This window comes from Antechinus flavipes, chromosome 2, assembly GCF_016432865.1.
Source record: "Antechinus flavipes isolate AdamAnt ecotype Samford, QLD, Australia chromosome 2, AdamAnt_v2, whole genome shotgun sequence".
Lineage (NCBI taxonomy): Eukaryota > Metazoa > Chordata > Mammalia > Dasyuromorphia > Dasyuridae > Antechinus > Antechinus flavipes.
The window spans coordinates 349,779,443-349,800,726 of record NC_067399.1 but is presented as its reverse complement, the minus strand read 5'-3'; the positions used below and the strand labels follow the sequence as shown (position 1 = coordinate 349,800,726).

Here is a 21,284-nt window from a genome sequence, read left to right as displayed (position 1 = left end):
TAAATTGATTAACTTTTTACTCTCCTTTTTTGGGGAAATCTCAATATGTATCAAAACCTTAGATATAAATAAATAAAAATTATTGTATGAGGGCTTAATCTAAAAAAGACTCAAGCCTCCTTTAACTTGAGTCAAGGCTCCTTTTTCAGTTGTTCATGCTGATATAACCATTGAATCTTTCATATGTTTTTATAATTTTAAAATAGAACAGCTATTCTAGGGAAGTGATATGATATAGTGGGAACAGACTAAGAGTAAAAACATTTGGAATCTAATTCTGACTCTGCTACTTTCTAGGTTAGAAACCCCCACAAAAAAACAAAGAAAAACACTCTACCCCCCCCCCCCCCCCCCCCCCCCCCCCCCCCCGCCAAATTCCTAGACCCTAGGCAAAATTTTAACACCTGTTTCATTATTTTCACAATATAGAGAATATTTGTTTATCTACTTCACATAGTTGCTCTATGATTATAATAATAAAAATTCTTAAAATCTAAAAAGAATGAATGTCATTAACATATCCATTCAAATGTTCACTTGTTCACTGCTAACAAGTCTATTTTGTAGAAATGTCTGCAGAACACTAACCATTGTATTTAACATGATCTCATTTATTGAAAAAAAAAAGGAAAATAACATACATCTACCTCAGACTATTTAACAGAGGGAAAAATACCAGATGAAAAAGCAAATCAAATCTAGAAGCACATATGTATATAACATAATTAGAAATTAAATATAGATTTACTTCAGCATAAAATTAATTAAATTTATAGCTAAAAATTTGCAACATGGGACTAAAGAGAAAAAGACATGTCTTTTCCTGTTAATGAAGCTAGGGAATCAGTGAGATATGAACTAGATCCAAATTGAAGTGAACAAACAGAATTATTTCCTATGTTTTCCTATCATTTTATGTCAGTTCAAAATCAAAAGCATATTTTTCATTGATTTGATGAAAACTTAATATAAGTAAATTTTATTCCTTTTACTTACTTTATGTTTTTTCCCAATATATTACCTTCTATTTCTATATATTGGTCTTTTGACCTCATTTCTTAAAAGCTTTTCATTCCAACTTTCTAATTTCTGATAACACTATATTCTGGATAAGAATGATGAAATTCCATCACAGTTTAGTAAAATTAAGATGCATACAAGATATGGTGGGAAAATCCACTATTTAATTTGTAGTACATTCATGGATTTTAATTTTTTCATTATTCATCCTTTCACTATTTTTCTATATAATTATTTGTGATTTAGAATTCTTTTTTCCCCTCCCCATTTCCATGTAATTTAGCATTTCCATTTTTCTTATAAGTCCTACAGAAATTTATCCCAATATTACATCTGATGTTGCAGTTGAATCTTCTGTTGCCTGGGGTGGGGATGGGGGGATGGAGAAGAATCCTCATATTACATCATAGTTTTTTTTTTCTTATAAGTTGAAATTTGAAGTATTACGGGCAATACTTTAGAAAACTAACCACATGAAAACCCATAAACTGATGACAGTTAGAAAGGGAATACTGGAGGGGAAAAAAGGCAAAATTTAAATAACGTCTATATTTTTGTTGTTTTCACAATAAATTAATTAATTACTAATTGACTTCAGTCATCTAGCAGCACCAGAGTAAACTCTTTGCTTTATAGTACAAAGTGAAATAATTTGAAAGGTGTATTTGCTGGCCAATTAGGCAAATGGATTTGGAGATAAGCTTGTTTAGGCTTGAAGTACTATGACATACCTCACATTATCAAAAGGCACAGTTTAAAAAAAATACATATGATAATGAATATATACCTAAAAATATTCACTAAAATAAAAGAGAACATCAGATTTTCTCCATTTCTTCCAAATATCTTATTATAAAGGACCAATAATAAAACTTAGACTCTTTAAAATCTATATAAATTTCTCAAATCCATAAATGTGGTATTAAATTAATTCTATTTTTCAAATGTTAAACTTTTTTTTATTAAAACATGACTTAATAATGTTTTCTAAAATCCAAATATATGGTTGGTGAAAATCTAGTACCATTAGATTTTGGATTTTGTTAAATTGTAAAATGGGCATAAGATAACTTATTACACTGCTAATATATAATGCAATGTTAGCTTATTTGCAACCCAAACCCAAGTGGTTTTAATCATCAGAACTCATTGCCATTTAAAGGCAATTTAATGATCAATGGGAAGAAAGTTTTAGCATATTATGCTATTGTGGCATATCCCAAACAAATTGTCTTAAAATAATTTTTTTTGTGATATACTACACTACATTTATGATATACCATATAGCTGCAATAGTATAAGAGCCACAGTTTATTTTTTAAAATACTTATGAGAATAGTTAGCAAATGACATAATGAAAGAAAGGACATAGGGCTAAATAGATATACATTTTAAAAAATAAGAAAAGAGAAACTGGAGCTAAATGTCTAGATTGGAGGGCCAGAGAGGAAGAGAAAGGAAAAGAGAATAGTGGGTGACACTAGTACATAGCATTGTCAATGAAAATGTTATATGTATATATATTCACATATACATACAGTATTTATCTTACTTGCTTCCTTTTGATGAACAATAACCAAATTAGATATCATTTCATTTCTGTCACTTTAAAAAGATTAATTATATGTCAAATTATATCCAAGTTAAACACCACAACTAAATATAGAAATTACAGCTATAAATGTATACCCAGGAAACCTAATGATATGGCCTCAAAAGTCCCTGTTGAGACTTTTCACACAAAATAAAAATGCTTCAGACAAAATTTAACCTTTTTATATATTATTTCTCACCACCAAGGATCATAATCTTGTTGGTCAATTCAACTATACCAGGTACATTAAAATCTTTGTTATCTAGAAAAATAAGAATAGGCTAAATTATTAAGAGGGTATATACTTAGTTCATTTACCTGTCATTTTCCAAGAAAATGTTTCGTGTTTCCTATTTCTATGCTTTTAAAGTATTTAAACTATAATTTTGATTTGAAAGGAGATTCTTATTTGCTTCTAGTCTAGCTAAGATATTCAGGGCTCTGTACTCGACATATTCTACATTATTTTTGTTTTACTGGTATTTTGTTTGGTACATGTGTATTTTTAAAAGTACCACCCTATATTTTATAATTTTATTGTCTTATGAGGCTTTTTTGATGGTCCAAGAAAAGATTCTTATTACTACAAGATTTTTAATAAATAAAATCAATTTTGTTGACTAAAATTAAAGGGAAATGCCTGTCTAAAAAAAGTAGTCTAAGTTTTATGATAAAGCACTTTCTTACCAACTTAATTAATTAAGGAAAAAAGAAGTCATTGGATGGAAAGCAATATAAAATGATATTTCATTGATATAAAAGATTAATTAGATGGCATGGATCTATCATTAATGATGTAAACTAATTAATGATATGGAAAGAAAATAATTTTCATTTCAATTTAAAGGAGTCAAATTGTTTTATAACATTTCAATTTTTTTAAACAGTTCAGTTTAGATATGTGTTAAAGATTTATGATGATTCTCTCACTCAGTCAAATGTAAGTATGAAGTAAGATATCATTTTTGCCAGATACAGTACCACTGAAAAAGCATTTTATCAATTTGTCACGTAGAAAGAACTGATATTTTCAAAAGCATTAAAATTTTTTTCTAAAATTCTTGTCTTTAAACATCAAGTTATATGAAGTGCAAAGATATATCCAATGACAATATATTGAATAAAAAGAATTAGCTTGGTGAAGAAGTGAATATACATACAAACACACATACATCTTAACATACCTTACCTGGAAAGAGGCTTTATTGAACATAGCTGTAAAATGATCATTTCAGAAGAATTACTTAATTTGCACAAATGTTTCTACAGAATTGAAAGAAATATTAAGCCTTGTCATTGTTCCACTACATCTTGTTGTGCTTTTTATATTTATGTTTTCAAATGTTAAATCTTAATATGTATATCCCAATTATTTGCATAATCAGTTTTTAACCCTGGGGTATTATCAATATATATTAATGATAACAATAATAATGATGACAATATTCTTCTTTAGACAAAAGTCTTTTTAAATGAAGTTAAAAGCTGAAATAACTTAAGGAAACAGGTCATCAAATTTTATAACCACTAAGTTTAAGGGAAATTTACAATACATAGGAAAACTGGCTGGTTAAAGGTAATGGTTCGTTCTCAGGTAGCTCAAAATCATTTTTACAGATTTCTTTTTTTTGTAAAAGTATTTGTGTGTTATTTTAAATGTTGATAAAATAATAAAATACTATTTCACAATCTTCACAGAGTTTGACTAAAGGGCAGAGGCATATTACCCTCAGGAATTAAAATAAAGACAGATTTTTTTTCAGTTTCAATGTTGCTGTAGAGTTTCTATATACTGTGATCACAAACACTTTCCTTTTCCCTCAATCAACAAACTAGGACTTTGAAAATTAGGGCCATCTTCATTTCAAGTGGACATTAATGAAATCACTTTTGTATTTTACCACCTAATTCTCTAAATAACAATTTTTTTGCTCTGATCCACTTAATAAAGGGGGAGGATGAGGAGTGTTGTTCCCATGTCCAGTATCAGTGGAAGCTATTTTCTAATGGATAATAAGCTGAAAGGCCATGGCTGTCTAGTTGGTTAAACAAATATCTCATCTGAAAGGGCTTACGAAGCAACTTAGGTTCTTCCTTCTCCAGAACTGGCTTTGTTTTCTTGCCTCTAATTACATTTAGCCTCTGTAGTTTGTTTATAAAAGTTTTACACAAACCACTCTTAGCAGTGCAAGCTTCTGTGTTGAAAAATTTTCAGGCTTGTTTCATTGAAGGCACTTGGTTTCCATGGCAATTTTTATAAAAGATAGTGGTTTGGTTTCTTCATTAGAACAGATGACTTAGTTGGGATGTTCAAGTGGCCGCAAGCAAATTCTGATAAGCCTGTGTAACACGTAAGCCCAGGTTTCATATCCTGGATAATAATGCATGCAAAAGAGACACCATACAGTTATCTAGCTTAGCCATGGGGGTGGGGAAAAAAAGGATGGGGAGAGGACATGAATGTCTTTAAAAGCTCTGAGTTAGGATTATTTTCAAGAAAAAGTAACAGCCAAAGGCAAAAGGGCCTACATTTAGGTAATTCTCTACTGAAAACCTTCTTGAAGGGAAAATAAATGCCAGCTCTTCACATACCCTGTTTACTGTGAGGTTTTTGTTGGCAGGCCATTAGGTTTCCAAGGTAACAAGCAAACTATTCTTTTGAAACAAAACCAGTCATGACTTTGTGCTTTGACAAGGATTTCTTTCTATAGCTCTTTTTTCCCAGAGTTTAACCAGATGAAACTGTATTATTAGCCAGGAGAGCCCCTGAAGGTAGGTCTCTTCTTTATTCATGTCAAGATCACCTTTCATATGTAGTTTGGAATAAGTTATGCTCCCATGATGTTTATTTTTTTTATTTTTTTTATTTTTTTTTTATCCCCAGTGCTATTTGTTTTGTTTTGGAGTCTGTAGTCAGTGGAGGAATCTTTGGTAGTTTGTTTTTAAATGTCCATTTACAAAGACTCTTTCTTCATGTCAGTGCTTGGTGAATCTTTTATAGCCTCTGCCAGGATAAGGTCACCTTCGAGGATTTAAGATAGAGATGAGGACGACAGCTGGGAAAAGCCATATATGTACTAAAATGCCACCAGCACCATCAACTGAATCTAAAGATAAAGAAAATAAATATCAGAACAGAAGAAGTAGAATGAACTTTTCAGAGATATACATGATAAAACTTTAGTGTACTAAGAAAAATTAAAGCTGGAACAAGAAGATCATTTAAATAACAACAAAAAAAATTGTGTGTGTGTGTGTGTGTGTGTGTGTGACCTTTATTCTGAAAGGAGTTTGCTATGCATGACAGAGGATGAAGGAAATGAAAATTGCATTGTATTTATTTGTTTCCATCTCAAGTAAAGCTTTCATCTCTATTTCAGCTCAGTACATAAACAATGCATTCTAAGCAAAATTTCACAGGTAGATGTATATTTCTGGAAAACCAAGCAATATATGTATTAGATGATAACTTGAGAAATTCAAATTTGAAAATTTGAATTTTGTAATTAGAAAAATTGTAAATGTTGAAATTTGAAAATTATAAACTAAAATTTATATGATCTTATTTTGCTTAGGCATATATATTGAGCTGAAGTAGAGAAGGAAGTTTTATTTTGAAACAAAATTAGCTCAGGGGAAATATCCAGAAATCTCTAAAAAGTTTAGTATCTTTTTCAAATCTCATCTTTTTTTTTCAATTGATTTAATTTCATCTAGCAGGAAGTCTGTTTTGCTGTACCCCATGATGATTTGTTACAGAGAGGAAAATCTGTGTTCTTCTATCTTTTTTCTGCATTTAACTACTTTAACAATGGATCAATGATTTCACTGAGTCACTTTTTTATTGTCAATGACAAATTATCAGACTTCAGATCCCATAATCTTGGGACAAGGGAAATTATAGCAATTAATCAACCAACTGATTAATATTTATAAAGTGTCTACTACATACCAGACCTCAGTGACACGCATTCAAAGAATGAAACAATCTCTATTCACAAAGATTTTACATTCTAATTGGAGAGAGAAATCATGTAGAAGTATATAAAGTATAAATATAACATTAAGAAATAGAAAAAGGTAAAAAGAAACTAAATACAGGGTGGTATAGGAGGGAAATCAGTAGCATTTGGGAGAATCAGGAAAGATTTCATGCAAAACATGGAGTTTGAACTGAATCTTAAAAGACTTCATGAGGTCAGAGATAAGGAGAGAGTTAAGGAAATATGAGATAAAAATGTCCTTTATAAGGAGCAAAAATAAAGATCACTTTATCTGGAACAGAAAGTATAGGAAGGGCAATAATGTTCATTGAGACTGAAAAGTTAGACTTGGAGTTAGGTTAATGATGACATCTAAAAATCAGAGGAGTTTATATTTTATTTTAGAAAAATAGGGAGATACTGGAGTTTATTGAGCAGGGGAGTAATAAACTCAGTTCTGTATTTAAGGAAAATTATCTTGAGAACAATATATCAAATGGATTGAGGGAAAGGGAGATGAAGTAGGAAGACTAATTGGAAGACTATTGTAATAATCTAAGTGAGAGATGACAAGGGCTTGAACTACTATGTGAATTCAGAGATGAGTTGGTACAAAAGATGTGAAGGTAAAAAGAACAAGTTTTGGCAAATGATTAGATAGATTATAGCATAAGGGAGAATGACAACACCAGGCTCCTTTTCTTCCACTCCTGCTCTCACACCAGAGAAATCCCGTGTGTTTATTGTTCTTCAAATACCCTAATTGTTCAGTTTCTCAGCCTACTCACCTCCCATTAGCTACTCCCTATCCTTCCTCAGCCATATCCAAAGATGTTGGCATCCTTGAGCTTGCTCACCAACACATGTACCAACTCCATGTTCAAGAATCATTAAATCCCTTTACCTGACCAAAATCTGTCAGCCTTTTATCTCTCCCTCTGCCTTTCTTAATATAACACTCTTGATCTGCACCATGAACTCTAGTCTGTGACTTGTCTCTCTTGCCTTCTCCCCTACCCTAGGAACTTTCTTCTTTCCCTCATATTAACTCCCATGTGTAATAATTCAATTCTAAACTCCTCTCTCTTCAATTTCTATTCCACAATATTATAGATTAAACTTTGCCAGATCTTAGTCATGGATCACTGCTACAATCAACCAGATGTCTAATAAATATCAAAAAAACCAGTATGTTCAAAATATAACTCATTATTCACCTTTCCCCAAAAAATCATCATCATCAAAAAAAAATACCTATCTCTTTACCTTCTCTGTTACTATAGAAGGCAACTCTATCCTTCTATCTTCAGGTTCTCCACCTAGGAGTCATTTTAGATTCCTCATTTTTTCTCCTCTTGGTTGTTGCCAAAGCTAATTAATTTCACTTTTGCAATATCTTTCAAATATGCCCCCTTCTCTACTCTGACATGCCATCATTCTAGTGCAGGCTTTCATCACTTTGTGCCTTGATTAATGCAATAGTCTGCTAGTGAGTCTGTCTGGCTTATGCTTCTTCCCACACCAATCTGTCCTTCCTTTAGTAACCAAAGTGATTTCCCTAAAATGTAAATTCAATCATAATTCTACTCAAACAACTCCAATAGTTTCCTATTGCCTGTAGGAGCACATGCAAAATGCTCCATCTGGCATTTAAAACATTTCATATCTTACTCCCCTCCAGACTTACTCCATGCTATTGGCCTCTTGGTGATTCCAGGAAAAGGCACTCCAAAGTTCCCCTTGCCTGAAATACTCTCCCTCCTCTTCTCTGACCACTGAACTTTTTTTGCTTACTTTAAGTCCCAACCAAAATTCTGCTTTCTTCAGGAAGTCTTGACCAACTCTATTCACTTCCTATTTATCCTACATCTAATTTGTGTTGTATATATTTGCTTTCACATTATCTACTCCATCAGATTGTAAGTTCCTTGAAGGCAAGGACTGTCTTTTGCTGCTTTTTGTAACTTCAGTGTTTAGCAGTGAACATGACTAGATGCTTTGAAAGTGTTTATCAATTGAATGAAGTTACTGAGGAGATGATTATGAACTAGGTGTTGAACTCCTTGGGAAAAAAAGGAAAATAACCAGCAGTTGGTGAATTTTATTTCCATAGCTTTGATTGGATGTCAAATTTTAATTGAAAAGACTTTAAAAGAGGAGCAATTTCTGTGTAAAGGAGCTAAAGAGAAAGTTTGGAATTCTGAGGGAAAAGCCTCCTGCTCTTTAGGATCAATATGAAAAGGAGAGTACAAAACAAAGTACAAATAGACTTGCAAGGATTTCCAGGGATTCATTGCTATAGTGAAGCCCAACATCCAGAACCAATGAGGAAAGAATGTCAAAGAGTTCCAAGATGAAAGGAAGTTTGGTTATTATGAAATAGGGATTCCAGAAGGCACAGTGGAAGGGGTCATTAAGGTTAGATTGGGACATGAATTATATATCTTTGAAGGTGATTATGATAAGAGAACATGAGAAGGTATGACAGGGACAATTCTTCCTTAAACATCTATTGATCAGTTATTAATAGGAATAGAGAGAATAAAAGATGCATAGAAATAATAGTGGGTGGACTCTCATAGTAGGGGTCAAGGACTCTCATAGTAGGGGTAATGAAGAGGGATCTGGGCTGAGCCTGGACCCAATTTTTCACCTGAGTGGCTGGAAGAAGGTTTCAGGGTCCTGGGAGGAGAAGGCAGGGAGGGTTGTTATTCCTCAGCTTCCATGAATGAGGAAAAAGTCTAGACAAGGTCTGTTTAGCCTGGTAGCTGCTGGATTTAAATGTTTCCATTCTTTTCTGGTATGATTGGTGAGAGGGAGGATGTTATGAGGATTTTAAATAGTATAGATAAATTAAGTAATAACATATGATATAATTTGAAAGACATCATAAGGTCTAACATACCTTAACTCCTCTTTCCTTATAGCCTATCACAGTACCTAATTCAAATAGGGTTTAAAGGTAGAATAAATCTTTGAAAACCTGCTCAATCTTCTTTTACAGATGCAGTAACTGAAATCCAGAAAAATTAAATAATTTGCCTAACATCTTATAAGCAGCTATATTGAGATTAAAACCTAAAACTTCTGACATCAAATCTACTACAGCAAACAAATTGCCATTTTCCATTTCAATCTAAACATTTATTAAGCACCTAAGATGTATTGGGCACTGTGTTAAGCTCTGAAATTAAATGATTATTTTCAATAAACAACTTTTATAATTTCCATATTTCTAGGAAAAAGTAACACAAGCCTACTGGCTTACCTACTGGTAACAAAATGATAAATTATTAGATTAGTTGACAAGAAACAAACATGAAAAAGTCTAAATGTGGTAAAGAGGAACGTGTTTTCTTCTATTATTCAAGCAAGGGGTTAGTATGCTTGTTCTCTTTCTGTTTGGAGAAAAAAGAATACCCCTAAATTAGGGTAGAGACTGTGTGAGTTGATTGATTAGGTATCACATAAAAAATGTGAAAATAGATATAAGACTTGAGAATTGTTTGAGTATGTTGGTGAATGATGTGGAAACACATTAAGGCTTTTATTTCTGCTTCTCCCTCCTCCACTTTAATCAAAATATTAAGAAGTATTTATTTATTTTAAAATCCTTTTTAGACTTAAATGAATGAAAAAGTCTTATTACTTTTAATTAAGCTTGTAAGAAAAGAATATCATTTTATATTATTCTTATCAAATGTCAAGCCAGTTTCTAACTCACTCTAGGTCCTGTCATTCTCTTCAGCTAAGAAAGGACTCTGTCCTGAAGTTATTAGGATGATGATCACATTAAAAGGTGAAAGAACGGTTTTAAGGAGAATCATTAGAGGAAGTGGTCCAAAAGGAATTAAGAAGCTAGGAAATTTTTTCATTCTCTAGTGGTGTCTGTCTTTTAAGTTGAATTGTTCTGAGATTGTTATCTAAACCTGAAACGTATGCTTAATAATCTTGACCATGAAACTTTATCTTTGGGAATTTTGCTAATTATTACTCTAAATTTCAAAGACATGGGGGGAACTAACCATTTTAGACTTAGACTTAGGGTAAATAATAAATCCCCTGAAATAATTGCATTATTTGAATGTTCACTGCACATTTCACATGGTTCACTGGGACCAGTTCCCATGTTTTATATGATGACACCTTCTCTAAAGGTGAATTTGAATCCATATAGTCATTTCAGAATTCATTATTTGATTTGATAATGTAAACTAACTAATTAATAATGCAAACAGATAATATTGAAAAATTAACTAGCTTTAGATTAGCCAACAAATTTCTAGACTTTTGTGCCTCAAACACAAAGTAAAGCTTCCCCACCACCCCCCAAAAGTGAGAATGAGGATTTAAGTACGAAGGTTTCAAAGTAATGAAGAGAAGAATGCTGATGCCCTTACTGGTAAAAGAGAATTTTTGGGGAAAGTTGTTTTTTTTTTTTTCCTGAAAGATAATAAGGTCTTTTTAAAAATGTTGAATTTGCGATGCTATGGTACATTGTGTTGAAATGGTCATTAGTGAAATTCTCAAGTATTATTCAAAGTTAAGAAGGAGACTCAGGTTAAATATATAGCTCTTGGAGTCATCTAAATAGAGATGATAATTGAATTTTTGGTACCTTATGAGATCATCAAGGGACAGTACCTCATAAAAAGATTGAAGACAAACTCCTGGGGTAAAACAAGATTTAAGGGTATGACAAAAATGAAGATCTAGCAAAGGACACTAAGAAGCAGACTTTCAGTGTGGAAAAGATTGATGTATCTATTCATAGTTATCAAATTTCAAATGAAAAAAGAAATAGCCTTATCCAGGAAGAAGTTTCAATTTAATGTACTGTTTGAAATATTTCTCTCAGTCCTATTGAAAACTGTTTGCAGTTTTCAGTTAAAATGGTTCATGATATAGATTATCTCATCTTAGCCTTTAGCAAACAAAATGTCAAAGAACTACATCAATTTAATTAATTTTGTCCACCATGAGAATATTAATTCCAAACATCCAAAGTGATAGGACAGTTGATTCATTCTGAATTGGCTTTTTTTTTGTAATTGTGTAATCATATTAAAATGTTTCTATTTAGAGAGTTAGCCTGAATGGCAGCTATTCATTTATGGGGTTATGCTAAGAAAGTCACTAAATATTCATACTCATTCACCACGTTATCCCAATGTTAAACATATAATCCGAGGATTTCAATGATAAAAGAAAAGATCTTATATGCACAAAAACACCAAAGCCAAAACAGTACTTTTTATAGTAGCAAAGAACTAAAAACAAAATAGTTGCCCATTGACAGGGAAATGTTTAAATAAATTGTGTTTTGCAATTATAATGGGAAAGTATTGTACTGTAGAATGTAATAAATATGAAAAATACAGAGAAGTTTGGTAGAATTAATAAAATAAAGTAGGCAGAATGAGAAAAAACAATATATGTGATTACAAAGAGGGAAATGGAAAGAATAACAACAATAAAAAATGAAAATTAATGTTAGGAAATCATATGATAACAAATATTTTTGATTTATTAGCTAGTTTTACTGATTTGTTTCCCTTCTCTCCTTTTATTCCTTGATATAATGTATGGCTTTCTTTGAGAAGTATAGAGGAATTTATTGGGAAATGAAAAAAAAAAGAAATTAATATATATGTGTGTATACCTATGTATATAATATACCTATATTTATCAATTCAAAATAAAACATATTTAAAAATCCTATGAACCTAAGTTTTAAATACATAGTTATTTCAACTATCTAAATACCCACAGTTTATATGTAATATCTCATATATTGAAATTACACGACATTAAATGGAGGCAAATGATTTCAAATTAGTTGAATAAGATAATTATGAATGCATGGTTATTATGTATTCAATTCCAGTTTCTTATCTAGAAGATGGTTGAAATATTTTAAAATATTTATTTAATAAGCTATATTTCCAAGCCATAATACTAGTTTTTTGGTTTTTTTTCTTGATAATAGCATCTGGTACTAGAATAAGAAGCATTTCTTCATCTTTTCCAAATTGGTTTTGGTTTTGAAAAATATACCTTTAGCTCATGACCAAAAATGCTATCAACCTCTAGAAAAAAACTTAGGAATCTGAATACAGATCAAAGCATACTTTTTTTTACTTTATTTATCTATCTATCTATTTATTTTTGATTCAAGTTTTCTTCCACATATTGATTAATATGGCAATATGTTTTACATGTATTGCAGTATATAACTTATATTAGACTGTTTCAGTGATGGCAGTGATGGCAGCGAGATAGGCAGAAAGAGAATTTGGGACTCAAAGAAAAAAGCTGTAGTAATTGTTTTTACATATAAGTGGGGGGAAATAAAATATTATTTAAAAAAGAAAATTCATTTAAGTTACTGATTCCAAAGTTTTATTAAAATACAAAACAATTAGGCAGATTTTAAAGCAGTATAAAACTTCTGATTTAATATTATAATATAAATATGTTATGTTGAAATACATGTACATGTGAATGTATTTAATGTCTTCAAATAAATTCTTTGCATATAAATGTCACTTACTTTTTGTAGTTAGATCTTGTTTTGCACATTCGCCTTCTGAAATTGATACATCATCAATGGCAATATCACCTTCTATACCAGGACCTCGAATACCTTCAAAGATGAGCTACAAAAGCAAACAAAATTAATTTAATCCTACAACTGTAATTTGTTTAATCAATTTATTATAAGAAACTGAGAATGGACATTCTTAACTGTCAAATCTTTGAAATTCTCCTTTTATTGGTGCTTTATTAAGCATTATTAAAAGCATTATTAATTAATTATCCTGGGCCTAAATTTATATCAATCCTTATTGTACTTAAGAGAAATATTAGTTTTTAAATGCAAGTTGTAAAGGGTTGAAACTCCAAAAAGGTATGCTTGAATCAGACAACCAAGTACTTAAGGCTAATTACTTATTCCATGTGAGATAATGACTCTATTAGCATATATTTAGATAAATGGCTCTTCTCATTGTTGGTGCTTGCTGAATGTTTGGTATTAAGATAATCATAGGCAAGGATTGGAGGGCAGAGGGAGAGAGGCCAGAGTCACTTGGAGGCAGAACAAGGAGGAGAGAGGTTGGTGACTCTGGACTCCAGAACTGAGGATTCTGCTTGCCTGCCTCCAGGGAGCTAGCCTGTACTTTACATCTAACACCCAAAGTGTGGACCAAGGACCCTAATTTCACTGAAGATGTCCCTGTGGCCAGGAAATAGGGTGAGTATTTTAATAGACAAACAGGGAACTTAATTTGTTAAGATCTAAACAAGTAACTTTCCCTTTCTAGCTTTCTAGGCAATGTTTGCTTGTAACTTGGGAGCAGATTGGTGGACTCTTGGCTACATTAGAATGCACATCCTCTTGGTTTTTCAAGGAAGAAAAAATAGAGACAGATAATTGGAAACTAGTGGGAGACCAATTATGTGAATATTATAATGATAAAGGTCCTGATTCAATTTCTAAGGAAACATTCTATATATACAACATAATACAATTGGTCTTAAAGAATCCTGCAAGTTCTAGAAAAAAGAAAAGTTTTAAGAACAGCCACATAAGGAAGTGTGAGGAAAAAGAGGAAGAGAAGGGAGAGGATAAGGGATATATCTCTGGAGGGCATGAGGTGTTAAGTGAACTTGAAGGGCATGGTGATTCTCATTCTCACAGTCCAGCTTCAACTCCACCTACACCTGAGCAGGCTCTTGACCCTCCCCCATCAACTTCATCTTCCTGGGCAGAGGGAAGAGGAGGAGTGGGAGAAGCAATGATATCATCAGCACCTCCCCTCCTCCTCCCCCAGCAATCACCTGCTCTTATGACTAGACTGCAAAAGGCACTACTTAAAGGAAAAAGGAAGAGCAGAATACAGCTGATTTGAGAATAGAAATGTATCCTGTGATTGAACAGTTTAACTCTTCAGATCAAGAAAGGAGAAGATACAGTCCTTTTAATCTAGAAATCATCAAAGATTTGAAAAAGGCTTGCACTCTTTATGGGGCTACATCATCTGATGACCATGTTAGCACCTTGGATACCTTAGAATCAGCCAGAGTCAGGATAAGCAAAAGTCCTTAGTCTTTATTCTTGGCCTTTAGGGGTAGGATTGAATTGGATGCAGGCAGAATCTCCACAACCTTCCTTCTTCTTCTCCCGCCCAGCAAGTGACCCTGACTAGTCTTACTCCACCCTCTAGTCCCTCCTACAATTCTCTGTATACACCAATTATCGAGTCAGCATAGGATAGTGGGAAAGGCCATTCCCCAAGCATATGCCCATAGAGTATTGTCCAATTGGTAATTAGCCTTAAGTGCTTGAACTGACCTCAGTGCAACCACTCAAGAGTTTTAGCCCTCTACAATCATCTTATGTTAAGATGTTATTACAGAATTTAACTTCTGAAATTTTAAATCCTAGTGATTAGAAATCTATAGCAAGGACATGTTTAAACTTGAACAAAACTTGTTGTGGCTTTCAGAGTATAGTGAATTATGTAGATTACAAGCCCAACAAAACAGACAAAATGGAGTTAATACTCCAATCACCTGTGACCAGTTAACAGGTGTAGGTTCTTATGCAGACACTTCAGCATGAATGAATTACCCCATAGCAGCATATGAGCAAATTTCTTCTGCTGATACCAAAGCATGGGGTTTTATCCCAGGTAAACAGGACAGAGGACAGGCCTTCACGAAAATAGCACAAGGGCCAAATGAACCCTTTGCTGATTTTATGGGACAGCCGTCATACAAACTATTGGTGAAAATGCAGAAACAGAAGTTATGATAAGGCAACTTGCTAAAGAAAATGCTAATGAGGTTTCTAAAAGGATGCTCCTTTAGAGGAGATCATAAAACACTGTACCACAGTGGGCACAAATACATTTTACAGTCAGGCTATGATGCAGACTTCCCAAGATCCGAACACGGGAAGACAGGGTCCCTTTTGGCAAGGGACTTCCAGAGAGACTCATTAATGCTTTCAATGTGGTAAAGTAAGGCATCTGAAAGCTCAGTGTTGGCACAGAGACAGAGTAAGAAAACAGGGTGGGAGAATAAGACCCAAAACCCTATGTCCAAAATGCAACAGAGGCTTCATTTGAGCATCAGAATGTAGATTGATTCAGGGAAATGGCGTGAGGGGCCCAGCCCAGATTAACAGAGAAAGAAGTAAATTGGTTAAAGAGTCCCATTTTAGAGAAAGAAATAGAACAAGCTATTAATCAATTCCCTAAGAAAAAAATTCCCAGGACCAGATGGATTTACATGTGAATTCTACCAAACATTTAAAGAACAATTAACTCCAATGTTATATAAACTATTTGAAAAAATAGGGGTTGAAGGAGTCCTACCAAATTCCTTTTATAACACAGACATAGTACTAATAACTAAACCAGATAGGTTGAAAACAGAGAAAGAAAATTATAGACCCAACTTTGTAATGAATATTGAAGCAAAAATCTTAAATAAAATATTAGCAAAAAGATTACAGAAAATCATCCCCAGAATAATACACTATGACCAAGTAGGATTTTTACCAGGAATTCTGGGCTGGTTCAATAATAGAAAAACTATTAGCATAATTGACCATATCAATAAAGAAATTTACAAAAACCATATGATCATCTCAATAGATGCAGAAAAAGCATTTGATAAAATCCAATATCCATTCCTAATAAAAACACTTGAGAGTATAGGAATAAATAGACTTTTCCTTAAAATAGTCAGGAGCATCTATTTAAAACCATCAGTATGCATCATATGTAATGGGGATAAACTGGAACCATTCCCATTGAAATCAGGAGTGAAACAAGGTTGCCCAATATCACCATTACTATTCAATATTGTATTAGAAATGCTAGCTTTGGCAGTAAGAGTTGAGAAAGAGATTAAAGGAATTAGAATAGGTAATGAGGAAACCAAATTATCACTCTTTGCAGATGATATGATGGTATACTTAGAGAACCCCAGAGATTCTACTAAAAAACTATTAGAAATAATTCACAACTTTAGCAAACTTGGAGGACACAAAATAAGTTTACATAAATCCTCAGCATTTTTATACATTACCAACAAAATCCAACAGCAAGAGATACAAAGAGAAATTCCATTCAAAATAACTGTTGAAAGCATAAAATATTTGGAAATCTATCTACCAAAGGAAAGTCAGGAATTTTATGAGCAATATTACAAAACACTTTCCACACAAATAAAGTCAGATTTAAATAACTGGAAAAATAGTAAGTGCTCTAGGATAGGCCAAATGAATATAATAAAGATGACAATACTACCTAAACTAAACAATTTATTTAGTGCTGTATCAATCAGACTCCCAAAAAACTATTTTAATGACCTAGAAAAAAATAAAAACAAAATTCATATGGAAGAACAAAAGGTCAAGAAATTCAAGGGAATTAATGAAAAAAAAATCAAAAGAAGGCGGCCTCGCTGTACCTGATCTAAAACTATATTATAAAGCAGCAGTCACCAAAACCATTTGGTATTGGCTGAGAAATAGACTAGTTTATCTATAGGTACTAGGAAAGGTTCACAGGACAAAATTCAAAAAAGCAATCTAGTGTTTGACAAACCCAAAGATCCCACTTTTTGGGATAAGTATTTATTATTTGACAAAAGCTGCTGGGAAAACTGGAAATTAGCATGGCAGAAACTAGACATTGACCCACACTTAACACTGTACACCAAGATAAAGTCAAAATGGGTTCATGATTTAGGCATAAAGAATAAGATTATAAATAAATTAGAAGAACATAGGATAGTTTACCTCTTAGACTTGTGGAGGAGGAAGGAATTTGTGACCAAAGAAGAAGTAAAGATCATTATTGATCACAAAATAGAAAATATTGATCATATCAAGTTAAAAAGCTTTTGTACAAACAAAACTAAGGCAAACAATATTAGAAGGGAAGCAACAAACTGGGAAAACATTTTTAAAGTCAAAGGTTCTGATAAAGACCTAATTTCCAAAATATATAGAGAATTGACTCTAATTTACAAGAAATCAAGCCATTCTCCAATTGATAAATAGTCAAAGGATACTAATAAACAATTTTCAGATGATAAAATTGAAACTATTTCTATTCACATAAAAGGGTGTTCCAAATCACTTCTGATCAGAGAAATGCAAATTAAGACAACTCTGTGATACCACTACATACCTGTCAGATTGGTTAAGATGACAGGAAAAGATAGTGACAAATTGATGCATTGTTGGTGAAATTGTGAATGAATCCAGCCATTCTGGAGAACAATTTGGAATTATGCTCAAAAAGTCATCAAACTGTACATACCCTTTGATCCAGCCATGTTACTACTGGCCTTATATCACAAAGAGATATTAAAGAAGGAAAAGGGACATGTATGTACCAAAATGGTCATGACAGCTCTTTTTGTAGTGGCTAGAAACTGGAAAATGAATGGATGCCCATCAATTGTAGAATGGCTGAGTAAATTATGGTATATGAATATTATGGAATATTATTGTTCTGTAAGAAATGACCAGCAGGATGAATACAGAGAGGCTTGGAAGGACTTACATGAACTGATGCTGAGTGAAATGAGCAGAATCAGGAGATTAAACACTTCAACAACAATACTGCAGGAGGATGTATTGTGATGGAAGTGGATATCTTCGACAAAGAGAAGATCTAATTCAGTTTCAACTGATCAATGATGGACAGAGCCAGTTATACCCAGATAAGGAACACTGGGAAATGAATGTAGACTACTTGTATTTTTGTTTTTCTTCCCAGGTTATTTTTACCTTCTGAATCCAATTTTTCTTGAGCAACAAGAGAACTGTACGGATCTGCACACATATATTGTATCTAAGATATACTATAACATATTTAACATATATAAGACTGCCTGCCATTTAGAGGAGGGGTTGGAGGGAGGGAAGGAAAAGTTGGAACAGAAGGGAGTGCAAGGGACGATGTTGTAAAAATTACCCACGCATATGTTCTGTCAATAAAAAGCTATAATTAAAAAAAGAGAGAACAGAGAAATTGAACAACTTAAATGACTTTCAGAAACTGATAAGAGATATCCAATGCATGTATCCAGTGTTAGGCTTGACTACCTATCAATTGCAACCATTATATGACTTTTTAAGGGGAGGCAGTGCTTTAAACTTACCACACTAGCTTACAAAAGAAGCTCAAGAGGCTTTGAACAAAGTTGAACTGGCTTCATCCAATGTGGCTGGAAATATCAGTTTTTGCTACAAAGGAGGCACCCAGAGCAGTCCTTCAGAAAGGAGACAGTGTGATAGAGGAGTGAAGCTCCCAGCACAACCAGAACAAAGCACTCCTTACCCAGTGCTTGTGGCTAGAATTTTATTAAAAGCTATTAAGTGAGCAATACAATTATCTGGGACAAAATATACACCTTTTATACCAATGCACCAAGTAATGTTTGCTGTGAAATCATCCCAGAGTAGCAAATTTTATTGGCCATAGCTCCAAATTTTACACGCGGGTCTCCATTAAAGATAACCCGACTATGACATAATTAGAAATGGATTCTTGAAGAAAAGGTTTCTAAAGTTCTTCTTAACATTATCTTTACATATGCTTCCAAACATAACATTTGTGCTGTATACTCTTGGAACAACCGTAAAGAGAGTAGTCAGAACTCCTTTTCAGTCTACTCTGCAGAATGAATTGTATGCAATCATTCTAGTAGTTAATTATCATCCAGGAGATATAAATATAATATCTGATTCGGCCTATTCAGTAGGTGTGGTACAAAGAAATGCTACAGCCCAAATAAAATTTGTAGCTTCCAATATATATCAGCTCTTTAAGGAACTTGAAGAGCAAGTGAGAAAGTGTCCAGGTAAGATTTATATTTTGCATGTCCACTCTCATAGTGGACTTCCAGGTCTAATTCCTCCATAATTCAATGGCAAATAGTCTTCTAACCATGTTGGCCAATACTCCTTTATTGGCAGCCCAAGAATCTCATTCTAAATATCATCAGGCTGCTCGAGCTTTACATTTGCAATTTGGGATAATAAAAGAGGAAGCTAGGAGTACAATAAAAGCCTGTACAACTTGCCTTCCTTTCCATGCTCTTACCCTCCCTCCAGGGAAGAACCCTCGTGATTTGAGTCCCAATGAAATTTGGCAAATGGATGTGACCCATTATAAATCTTTTGGTCATCTGTCCTTTATCCATGTTGTAGTAGACACCTTTTCAGGATTCACTTTCTCAATAAAAGCAGCAAAAGAGACAGCCTGAGTGGTCACTAAATTCCATATATAAGCATTTTCAATTATGGGTATGCCACAAGTAATAAAAACAGATAATGGACCTGCATATACTTTTAAATGTTTTGCACACTTTTGTGCACAGTATAGGATTTTACTCACCACTGGCATACCTTTTAGTCCTTAAGGACAGGCAATTGTAGAGAGGAAAAACAGAGACATCAAGATGTTCCACCAAAAACAAAAGAAAGAGGGAGCCACAGGTAACTCTAGAGAACTTCTAAATTTAGCTCTTTATACAATTAACTTCTTGATTTTTGACAAAGATGCACTGGCTCCAGAAGACAGGTTTTTATAACCCACCAGAAGGGCAGTATCCGGTGCGAGCAGCTCTACTATCTTTAAATAATTGCCAGGTGATGTGGAGAGATCCAGAAAGTGGTGAATGGAAGGGACCAGATAAGTTAACTGCTTGGGGGAGAGAGTTTGTTTGTATCTTTAAAGATGGAGAAGGAATCAGATGGATGCCGACAAGCTGTATTCACCTTGTCCATCAGAGAGCAATGGAACAGATACTTGAAGGAGAAGACCCAAGAAACATTGGGTGGTTCCATCGCTCATTGTGCCCACCACTGAAAGAGCACGGTAGTTATGACAACTGACTCATGGACATCAAAAATTGTTAATGAGACTGATGCAGGACTTGAAAACCCTCAGGAATCATTGGATTCCTTGAGACATGATGGGACTGTTGCAGAACTTCAACATCTACAGGAATCATTGGATTCCTTAACACATAAAAAGACTGTTGCAGGACTTCAAAAACTTGCAGCGATCATTGGATTCCCTGACACATAAAGTAATGGACTAGATTGGTTTTGGACTAAATGGCTCTTCTCACTGTTGATGCTTGCTGAATGTCTGGTGTTAAGATAATCATAGGCAAGGATTGGAGGGCAGAGTGAGAGAGGCCAGAGTCACTTGGAGGCAGGATGAGGAGAGAGGTTGGTGACTCCACTCTCCAGAATTGAGGATTCTGCTTGCCTGCCTCCTTAACTTTTCCTCCTTAAGGCCAAGGACTTTTAATTCATCCTGACTCTGGCTGACCCTGAGACCTCCAGGGAACTAGTCCGTACTTTTCAGCAAGTAGTTCTCCAGTTATTAATGAATCATGTTTCTAGCCCTGTCTTTTGATTTAAAAAATATTGATTTCTACAGAAAGAAAACAAATGGAAGGTAGCTTTTTTTTTTTTACCTTGACAACTAAAGACTTTGAACTTCTGAAAGAACTTTCCATTTAGAAAAAAGCTTACATATTTCCTTCTCTGGAATTTTAAAAAAGTATAATATTTCTAAGATAATTCTTTAGTATGGAGCATCACTTACATAAAGATTGCCAGAATTACATTTTTTTTTACAGAC

The 21,284-nt window shown here is 33.3% G+C and overlaps 1 protein-coding gene across 1 annotated transcript in view; it reads right to left on the bottom strand.

Annotated features, from left to right (window-relative positions):
• Positions 1 to 1,952: 1,952 nt before the first annotated feature.
• Positions 1,953 to 21,284, bottom strand: part of MDGA2 (MAM domain containing glycosylphosphatidylinositol anchor 2) — an 816,139-nt gene continuing 796,807 nt past the window's right edge. The window contains exons 16-17 of the mRNA XM_051978002.1: positions 13,151 to 13,256; positions 1,953 to 5,721 (exon numbers count right to left, since the gene is read on the bottom strand). Coding sequence (XP_051833962.1) covers positions 5,633 to 5,721; positions 13,151 to 13,256 — 195 coding nt within the window. The 3' untranslated portion in view covers positions 1,953 to 5,632. The remainder of the gene's footprint in view (positions 5,722 to 13,150; positions 13,257 to 21,284) is intronic.